Source organism: Helianthus annuus, chromosome 13 (genome assembly GCF_002127325.2).
Source record: "Helianthus annuus cultivar XRQ/B chromosome 13, HanXRQr2.0-SUNRISE, whole genome shotgun sequence".
In the NCBI taxonomy this organism is placed as follows: domain Eukaryota; kingdom Viridiplantae; phylum Streptophyta; class Magnoliopsida; order Asterales; family Asteraceae; genus Helianthus; species Helianthus annuus.
In genome coordinates this window covers 161934133-161945220 of record NC_035445.2, presented here as the reverse complement: position 1 = coordinate 161945220, position 11088 = coordinate 161934133, and the positions used below count along the sequence as shown (strand labels likewise).

At 37.2% G+C, this 11088-nt stretch overlaps 1 protein-coding gene across 5 annotated transcripts; it reads left to right on the top strand.

Moving 5' to 3' along the window:
* Window positions 1–2299: 2299 nt before the first annotated feature.
* On the top strand, window positions 2300–5621 carry LOC110900091. 5 transcript variants are annotated; one of them, XM_035981705.1, is made up of 7 exons: window positions 2300–2588; window positions 2972–3000; window positions 3293–3366; window positions 3941–4034; window positions 4116–4213; window positions 4977–5091; window positions 5186–5621. In XM_035981705.1, the coding sequence occupies exons 3-7, from the start codon at window positions 3302–3304 to the stop codon at window positions 5270–5272; spliced, it is 459 nt and encodes a 152-aa protein (XP_035837598.1). In that variant the 5' UTR covers window positions 2300–2588; window positions 2972–3000; window positions 3293–3301; the 3' UTR covers window positions 5273–5621. The 5 variants fall into 5 exon arrangements, with proteins under 5 accessions (XP_035837598.1, XP_022002683.1, XP_022002685.1 ...); XM_022146991.2 differs by having other exon boundaries at window positions 2972–3023; XM_022146993.2 differs by having other exon boundaries at window positions 2301–2588; window positions 5183–5621.
* The last annotated feature ends 5467 nt before the right edge of the window (window positions 5622–11088 follow it).

Here is an 11088-nt window from a genome sequence, read left to right as displayed (position 1 = left end):
TATATATATATATATATATATATATATATATATATATAATTTAAAACCCAAGGCGAATAGGAGGCCGCCACATCAAACCCAAGCCCCCCGCACGCCCCAACCCAAACCCAAACCCCAAGTGGTGGTGGCTTGAGCGTTTTCCCCTAACCCACGCCCCAACCCAAGCCCCATACCCCACAGTCTTAAAACTTGTAATATTTCCCCCTAAAAAATCATTATCTTTTAAAATGTTTATTAATATCTTCAAAATCACTTTACGTCAAAAAAAATTTAAAACAACCTTTTTTAAATAAATATAATGTTTTTAAATAATAATAAACTATTTAAAATATTAAAAAAAGACACTTTAAAAATTCATAAAGCGTTTATAAAACACTCTCTCACACTAGTATTTTATCTTTTAATATAAAACGTCTTTAAAATATAATCATATAACAATTTTTATAAGAAATAATAGATACGTTATCAATTAAAAAAACTTCATTTATGTATTCAAATATGTTTTACGACTCAAATATCAAGTGTCTTATTAAGTTATGTTATAATAGAACTCTAGCGAATAAGCGTCCTACAAAACTGATGTTTTATGACTCAAATATCAAGTGTCCTATTACAATGTATTATAATAACACCACAATGATTAAGCATCCTATAAAGGTTAAATTTATAAGACCCAAGTGTCAAGTGTCCTTTTATGTTATATTATAATAAAACTCTAGCGAATAAGCGTCCTATAAAACTATTGTTTTATGACTCAAATATCAAGTGTCCTATTACGGTGTATTGTAATAACACCATAATGATTAAGCGTACTATAAAGTTTAAAGTTATAAGACCCAGGTGTTAAGTGTCCTATCAAGTTAAGTTCTAATATGACTTCGACTAGAAAGGGTCCTATAACACTGAACATTTATAACTTAACTACAACGTGTCCTATTAAGTTATGTTATAATAGAACCCCAGATGATCAAGTGTCCTAATATAGTACCACATAATGGGACACTAACAATTAAATGTCTTATAAAGTACTTTGTTAGGATTTAGATTTTAAGTGTCCTATTAAATTATATGATAATAGGACACCAAAAAATCATCCATCCTATTAAATAGTTTTTTAGGACACCAGTTTAGTAGAGTATAGTATAAAAGGACCCCAAAAGTTCATTAGTCCTATTAAATAGTTTTTTAGGACCCTCTTTTACAAGCGTCCCACAGAAAAGGTCCTAAAAAGCCATTTTTGTTGTAGTGACATTTACAAGCCTTGAAGCTTTATGTACAAGGATTCAAAGCACAAATGAATTTCAACTACTTTCAAACACCCTCTATCTCTTAGGCGGGATTTAGATGAGCGGGCTTTCAAAATTCAAAATCAAAATATTTCAGATCTATGTGGGTGTTTGGGATTTCTTCTAAAAAATGACTTATTAACTTATATAAGTCCTAAGTGAGAAATTAGAAATTCTAACTTCTCAAAAATAACTTTTCAACACACAAACCCCTCTAAGGCTATGGGGCTTGGGTTGGCTGAAAACGCCCAAGCCACCACCTCGGGGCTTGGGTTGGGGCGTAGGTTTGGGCGTGGCCCTTGGGGCTTGGGTCTGAAGCCGGGCATGGGGCGGGCTAGCAAGGTGACATGGCGGGCTCTCAATGGCTAAACCAAACTCATGCCCCCAACCCAAGCCCCCAAGCCCCCAAGCCCCCAACCTAAGCTCCACCCTACTCCATGGGCGTGGGTTTAGGTTTGTTTTCCACGTGTCGACTCATGCCCCCAAACGGTCAAACCCACGCCCACCATACCCCATGATCTAAAATAAGATAATCCAAACACTAAAAAAAACAACTTATTAACTTTTATAAGTAAATAAGTCATTGTTTCAAAATAAGCTAACCCAAACACCCCGTATATCTTCTCTTTTGCAAACCCTAGATTCCCATACTTTTCTTTTTCCTGGTATGAACACACGCCTTATAGAAACCCGCGTGGATGAATTTTTGGGCGGCCAATTCTTGCGTTCGAATTTTGAATTCCCGCTGCACATCCCAATCTCGGTTATCATGCCTTTTCCATTTTCTTTTCATTTGCATATACGCTGTGTTCCCGAGTTAAGTTAAGGGGAGAAAAGAAATGATTCTCTCATTTTCTTTTCTCTTCTCTCCGTTTCTTTCCAAATTGGAAAGATTAAATTTAGGCAAAAAACCTCCCATTTTCTCTTCTCTTCTCTCTTTTAATGAAACTCTGGAACACAACTAAAAATTATTTCCTTCCAAAGCTTTTCTTTTCTCTCATTTAATGAAACTCGGGAACACAGTGATAGAGAGAGTGAGAGCGAAAAGAGAGAGAGAGAGGGGTAGGAGAGTCTCTAGAGGAAAGGAAGTCCGGCAAGGTTTTTGGTTGGCGACCGCAGAGGAAAGGAAGTCCGGCAAGGTTTTTGGTTGGCGACCAGCGGTAGTGGCGGCTAGGGTTTCAAGCCGATTTTCTCAGGTGGCGGCAGGAACAAAATAGGCGGCAGCTAGGGTTCCGACCACCCTTATTCACAGCGCATGCCTTTTTTTTTCTTGTAGATCGACTACTTTAGTAGTTGAACCTGGTAAGTTCATTTCTTCTGTATTGTTCACTTCGTCTGTATTGGTTCAGATGACTATTTAAGTTTAGTTTTTGATAATTTGGAAGTTGTTGGAGCTGTATTGTTTCAATTATCACCCTTGAAAATGTGTATCATGCAAATCTTATTTTTTTATGCCTATTTTCTTTATTGTTTGAGTTATTCATTGTGTGTTATGTGAGCATATCTCGTTTCTTGATCTGGCTATCATACTTGTTGTTTTTGGGCGAACTCTTCAACATGTAGATGAAATCATTCCCTTCAAGTTTTTTTTTTTAATTTTATAATTAGTTTTCTTTCCTTGTGTATATAGTAGATGGTAATATCGTTTTATTCTTATCATCCTAATTTACCATTTGTAATGTCAGATTTGGTGACATGGACCAACCGATTACTGGTATTGCTACAACGTTGCTTCTGGTAATATTTGAAATTAATTTCAACCAGAGCGTATTAGAAGGAGTGGGTAAAGAAGAAGAAAAGATCATTCATTGGTGGTTCTAGGTTTTCATTGAAACAAAAGACCAAAGATGAGAATGGGGAACCTGTTATTACTTTTTCTTTTGAATTTTATGAACTAAATTTTTCATTTTTTTGGTTTCTTGTATAAGCAAGATTTTAATTGCTTTTAATTTGGTTGTTAGTTCATGTGAATTTGCTGATAATGAGTTAAATTATTGTTTGCACAGGAACTAGACATGGATTCACTTCCAAGGAACAAGCATGAGTTAACTGTCATCTTGAAGGATGTTACATCAAACAGGTATATCGTAGTTGGGGGTGCAAATGAGCCGAGCTACTCGCGAGCTACTCGGGCTCGGCTCGAAAAAAAGCTCGAACGAGCCGAGCTTAAACGAGCTCGAGCCCGAGCCTAAAAACAAGCTCGTTTAGTAAATGAGCCCGAGCTTTGCTTATCGAGCTCGAGCCGGCTCGCGAGCCTAATCGAGCTTTCTATTTATATATTTTTTTATTAATATATTAAACATATATTTATATAACAATAATTACCATTTATATAAATATAAAAAAATAACTAAATTATAAGTATAATAATAATAATTATAATTAATATAAATTAATTAAAAAATACTAAACGAGTCGAGCCCGAGCCGAGCTCGAGCTTGAAAAATTACCTTCGAGCCGAGCTCGAGCTTCAGAAATAAAGCTCGAATCGAGCCGAGCTCGAGCTCGAGCTCGAGCTTTCATATGTTAAACAAGCTCGAGCTCGACGGCTCAGCTCGTTTGCACCCATCGTAATATTGATTTGGGTTGTATTTCATTGATAACAGCTCTATGGGCTAAAAATATCTGATGTTTAACAAATTTTACATGTTCAGAAATAATGGAAACACTAGCCTGGGCCAGTGGTGGATTTTCTTATCAACAAACAACCAAAATGTGAAAGATCCTTACTCAATTGACTGGGCTAAGGTAACGTTGTAAAGTTCCTTACTCATTTGACCACTTATTTTCTCTTTTGATGGCACATTCTTAATATTGTCTTTACATCAGGCAAAGCGGAACCTAAAAAACCTTAGGGTGAAGGCCAGCCCGACTAATACAGAGTACAAGATTACTGGTCTGAGTGAAAAGCCCTGCAACGAACAACTGTATGTTTTTTTCTTTTATTTTTCCAAATTTGTTTGTCAATTATTATATAACAATTAAATTCTCATTGGTGGTTTGAGACGTTTAATAAGTGCAACCCTTTCGACCGGTTCCTTTTACAACTAATTTTCTGAATTCGGTATGAAGCTGCCCAGATATGAACTACTTTGTGCCGGTTCCTTTTACCACTAATTTTCTGAATTCGGTATGAAGCTGCCCAGATGTACCTGATCTGATTAATCGGTTATGTCAAGAGGTTGCTTTTAGATTTACAACAAAGGGTTAATTAGTTTTATAACCACATGTGGATATTGTTTGTACCGCAAATGTTAAATTACAAGTTGCATATTGATTGTAAAACGGGTCAGATTGCAGCTTACGTAAATCTGAGATGGCAGATTGTATTTTCTTGGTTGCAGGTTGCTTTTTGTTCATAGCTGGTATCATCCTATAAATATATACCCAATCATTTTAAGTTATAGCATAAATATATATTTTTAAAAGTCAAAAAATGAATAGGTTAGGTGGGCCAACTCACCAACTCGACCTGAACGCAGTTCGTTCAGCTTAATGTGGTTGTGGAATCGACCCACAAATCTAAGCTGGACATCCCAAATACGTTAATTACATGTCTAAGTTCGTGTCGTTATCATGACTTTTAAACATTTTCCATTCTCTTTGATGTTAAATATTGTATCATTACATTTTATTTGCTTCAATGCTAAATTTTGTATCACTACATTTTACATTATATGCACTATGCAGCAAGAACTGGAAGCAAGTACAGCACAACCTATATTTGTTGATTCAAGTATCAGTGAAGTGTGCACGCATCCTGAAATGTGTCCTAGCTTGGCTATGGTCAGGTTATATAGAGCTGGTATGCAACCTATAGAACGGGATACTGATGTTTTTAATTGTTCAGCACATGTCCTTTTTAAAACTAGACTTATGTACAACATTCATTTCAGCAGCCAATATATGTAGCAGAGCTAAAAGAAAATGGAGGAAACATCGAGAAATTCAGTAGCATCATTCACTTATTTAAGCTGAAAACGTGATATGCTGACCAGTTGTGCTCAGATCATGCCATGCTTCTTATATTAAAAATTTGTTTGTACCGCTGACCTGTCGGGAGTGGTGCTCAGGTGATGCAAGGTAGCGGCTAGGGCTCTACTAGGATTCGGTGTCAGCTATGGTTCTGCTAATGACAAGTTCATATCAATATCAATGGTCAAGATCCAACTCTTGATTCTCTTGTTAAGTTGACAAGCCTTTTGATTATTTATGATTTTACTGTCTTTTAGTTTACATTTGTTTCATGTATTAATCAAATTGACACTTTGTTTCATGTATTAATCAATCGTGACGTTTGTGACATAATGTATGATTTTACTACCTTTTAGTTTACATTTGTTTCAACACATATTAAGATCAATACCAACACATCTTCAACATTTACCTACACATAATATTACTTTTACCTACATATAAGATTATTTTTACCTACACATATATTCATGCCACGTCACCCACCACGTCGGATGCCATGTCACCTGCCACGTCAGATGCCATGTCACCTGCCTTATAAACAAATTGTTGTACTTTTAACCACACATATAAATGCCTTTTAGTCACACATATATGTGTAGGTATAGCTTGCTATATACCTACACATAACTTATGTGTGGGTAATGGCCTATATCCACAGTCACGAGTCTACACATCATTACACTTAATTTATGTGTAGGTAAAGACAACTACCAACACATTATATGCTTTTTCCCACACATACTTTATGTTGGGAAAGCACCAAATTTCTTGTAGTGAACGGGTCATTAGTTAAATAGCACTATTAGGTTTGACAAGCTTCACACCGTGCCACAGAGGACGGGCGTGGACTAATGGACTTGGGCACTAGTCAATGATGATAGACATTGACGCAGAGCACATAAACATAACTACTGTCAGTAGTCGATATGGTAACAGGTCTAGTGGTTAACATGGGGAAGCCCCCACTGGTTATGGTTTGGGAAACAAGGAATTGGTTAAACTCGTGGTTTTCAAAACAACTTATGGTTTTTGAAACAACCCTAAAATGGACAACCAACTGTGAACTCGCTCAACTTTGTTGTTGATTCGTTACTATATGCCTTGCAGGTCGTTAGGTGCTTAGATGGAGCTTGCACAGGAGAACGAGGTCGTTGTGGGACATGGACTGTTGAGTTCCATGTTAAACTTATGAACTTTTAAACTTATGTTTTGGGTTTTGAACTTTATGCTTCCGCTAATAACTTAAACTTTGTTGAATTGTTTTGACACCAATTATATTGTTTGGTTTGGACTTTAATTTATTTAATTTATATTGTTCAATATGATTGGTGGTTGGATCCTGGTCAGTCTCGCTCCCTGCGGTGATACTCCGCTTGTGGAATTTGGGGGTGTGACATAACGAGCAAGAGGACCGCTATCGCCGAGACCCGCGTACGAGTGAGCTTGGATATTATCCAATGCCACCAACCACCCCTACTTTTCCTCATCCCACCACTCAACCGATGCCCCCATATTTCGGGTATTATTCTCAACCCCCATTTTTTCCCTCAAACATGCCCCAAAACATACCCGAAACCCAAGACACAACCGAAACCGAATACGTTCCCGAAACCCAAGTCGAATCCTCTTCTAAAAAAAAGAAGTCATAAAAAGAAGGATGAGACCGAAAAACGTACCCCTAAGAAGGTAGAATTTTGGTCGCCTAAGGAAGAGTTCGAGTTGGCAAAAGCATGGCTCGACGTGTCGGAGGACGAGATTGTTGGTAAATTTTTTTTATGCTTTTGTAAATAATTTTTTTATGCTTTTGTAAATAATATTTTTATGCTTCTGTAAATAATTTTTTTATAGGAGACGACCAAGACATAAAGGTATTTTGGGGTCGTATACGTGTGAAGTTTTTCTCCGCAATGGGTCGTGGCGAGTATCAAACCGCCGACTCTTTTTCGGGAAAGTGGGGTGCTATGAGGACGAAGGTTAGCAACTTCAACAACATATACAGTAATCTCGTCAATAGTACTCAAAGGAAAAGTGGGGCGAGCGACGTCGATGTCATGACACAAGCCCACAACGACTATAGAATGCACCATGGGCATATGTTTACGTTGGTAACCACATGGGAGCTTCTTCGCAAATCTCCAAAGTGGCATCTTGTGCCACCGTTCGACCCAACCCGCCCTAGATCCAAACGGTCCAAATCGACATCCACCACCAAACCATCTGGGTCCGATGCTCGTACAGTAATTAATCTAAACGGCGATGCTGACGAGTTTGAAGAACCACAAGAGCTGCCTCGTCTAACTGGTAGGGATAAAAGTAAGGCCAATGCACGTGGATGTAGGAATAAATACAAAATTATACACTTCCACAAAAATTACAAATATATATATATATATATATATAGGATAAGGATCCGTTAGGAACCACCCTTTATTGCGAGAACCGCGAGAACCAATGTGAACACATGGCATTATTGTAAATATATTAAACTACAACACAAAACACATGGTGGCATATATTGTAAATATATTGAACTGTAACATCACGTCCCCTGTTTTAGGGTTTCTCCTGTTCAATTCATTCATTCCCAAACCACAATCTGCATCATCAGCAGCGACACATTGAGGGATCACGGCTGTTCACGGCGGCGTACAGGCGGAGCACAAGAGTGTACGGTGGTTCTCACGGCAGTAAACAACGGTCGATCCCACAAATTTCACAGGTTCGTTCGTATCTCATCGGCCGTTCACGGATTTCACGGTGGAGCGGCAGTCGACGTTCACGGGTTCCACGGCGGGGCATAAGTCGGCGGTGGTGATGGTCTGGTGGTGGTGACCATGACAACTGTGTGTGTAGGGTTCCGACGAGGGTACCAGTGTCTCTCATAGTGTCTCTCATCGACCGATCTAGATACAGAATGGGACACTTGAATGTTATCTTGAACAACCGCAACGTCATTGACTTGAATCGACCGATCTAGATACAGAATGGGACACTTGAAGGTGATCATGAAGTCAGAGACTTGAATCGGTGTTCCAGCGAGAATTCAGGTAATCTCTTTTCGTTTGCATCTCTCCATTTTTATGCAGATCGGTTCATCGTGTAGTTAGTGGGCGAGCGTGAAGGAGATGGGAAGTGACTGTAGGTTCACCACCGTCAATCCAACATCGCGGTCACAACTACATCACCGGACCATCCCGGATGGGTCACTGCGGATTCGACATTTGTAAGTGTTTATTGTTGTGTAAATCGGTGTTAATTTTAAGTTTTTTTTTCTGTCCGTATGTTGCTTTTGAATTATTACATTTACTATATTTGAAGTGCTTATGTAAAAGTGAATAAAAATGACGTCAAGAGGAGATGAGATTGCTCTGATTGGCATAATTCAGTGTTTCTCATCTTTATAAGTTTTTTTTTGTGACTGATATGCACATGTGCATTGCAGTTTATACGGTTTGAGACAAAAAGGTATTATACATCTATACTTGTAAATTATCTATACTTGTGAATTATACTACTGCATTAAAATGATAAGCAATAAATTATACTGCATTGAATGATATGTAAATGTGCATTATGTTGACAAATACATTATGTCGTTATATATTAAATGATAATGCACATGTGCATTATGTGACAATTACATTATGCACGTGTGCATTATGTAGACATTATTATGTTGACAACTACATTGTGCACATTTGTGCACATGTGCATTATTTTGACAATTAAACTATATAGACATTCAACGACAATCCGTAACCATCACAAATTAATCATCACATATAAACTTTTAGCCAACCCAACGGTACATAACTATACATATGTTTAAACATCACTAATACCACCTATTTATCATTAATAAACATCAAACAACTAACTTGTTGTTTTCTTACGTATATTACTTATCATGCACATGTGCATCCCATTACCACACGCTGTAATAATTACAAAATTTTAAACAACTTTTATTTATTATTTACACAGGAACAGTACGCCTATTGGCACCTAATGGCACCCCATATTGGATACCCGATGTTGACGATGATCCCGAAGAATCTGCATACATACAAGAATCTGAGCAAACTCTTAGACGTTCAACCAGACCAGAAGTCCGTAAATCAACCAACCCGACTTATTATTCTTGATTGAACTATTTACGACGATAAACGTTTTGCACTATATGTTTGTTTTCAAATGTTTATGATTATCATCGTTATATTTTGTTATCAATTACGTATTGTATGTGTTATACTTTGTTATCAGTTACCTATTATATGTAATCGTTTCAAATTTTATTATTATCCATCTAACATATATGACCAAACTTACTATATTGACAGAAAAATGCACATGTGCATACATGTTTACTGTTTGACTCCATATGGTTACTGATATGAAAAAAAATGCACATGTGCATACACTTACTTAATTATGGTTACTCAATATTATATGCACATATATTATCTCCACTTTGGGGTTTCGGTAGTTCACCAGCACCAGTTCATGGTCTTCTCACTTGGCCGAGAGGCATTCACGGCGGTTCACGGCGGCGGAGAGCCATGCACGGTGGTTTTCATGGCATATAGATAGTCGTGTTCATGTACTTCATGGCGGTTGCAGTCGGCACGATGTTTACAATGGCATATGGCGTCTTCGTGTCGATCCTCGTATATCCGATGAACCTCCTCATATATTGTCTGAAATATCATCATCATACAACATCTGATGCCGACTTTGGTGGTCCATCTGTTGTCAATCCCGTTGATAGTCACAGAATTATGTCTAAAACTGTTGAAAGTCAACATACCCTTCATAGGTTTGAAATTCAGACTCTTGACTCTGTGTATACATCACTTTGACAACACCTACAAATACAGATCATCAAGAGTTGCAATTCATTCGATTTGTGACTAAAGGTATTATGTTGACTATAAACGATGTTTATACTTTTGTACATGATATTGTATTAAATGATGTGCACATGTGCATTATATTGATTGTAAATGATGTTGTATTACATTATATGCACATGTGCATCATGTTGATTGTAAATGATATTGTATTAACTTATATGCACATGTGCATTTTGTTGAAAATTATACCATGTCGTTGATGTATGGATCCTGTTTATGTATGGATTCTGAACAGGTGCCTTATGGATGACTATCCAGTTATGTACAGAATGGCATTAAACAAAGGGTCTTGGGTGGCGGACAACTACAAAAAAAATGGAAGAACAAGCCGACAACCGGGGAGGCATGGGTGGAGTTTATGCATCTTATGGCGTGCTGAGGAATTAACAATCATTTACGTCACAATATTACACACTTGTGTATTTCTAACATATACTATACCAACCACCATATAACATTTGAAAACGTTGTAAACTGAATATAATCATCCGGTAACACATCATATATCACCACTATGCATACTAATTCACCTTATGCACATGTGCATTTCCAACATATACTATACCATATTACATCAAATTATGGAATTAATAATCACATAGTTGTCACCGTCCAATAAACAAATATAAATTATCGTTAAAAGAAAATAACTAACATATAAACCATCATACAAAAAACAGCCATAATTTTCAATATAACATCGTTCTATCCAACTTTCTTTCATTAATGTTTTCCACTGTCTTGTCGCCCTTATCATCCATCACATAAGATCCATCACATCGTGCATTTGTCTACTTGTCCTATTCCTTGTATTTCTTTATCCTGCCGTAACTGCACGTAACATCAAAGAACATCGTTCAACAGAAAGTAACAATTGGATGCACATGTGCATATATTACCAACTGCATCAT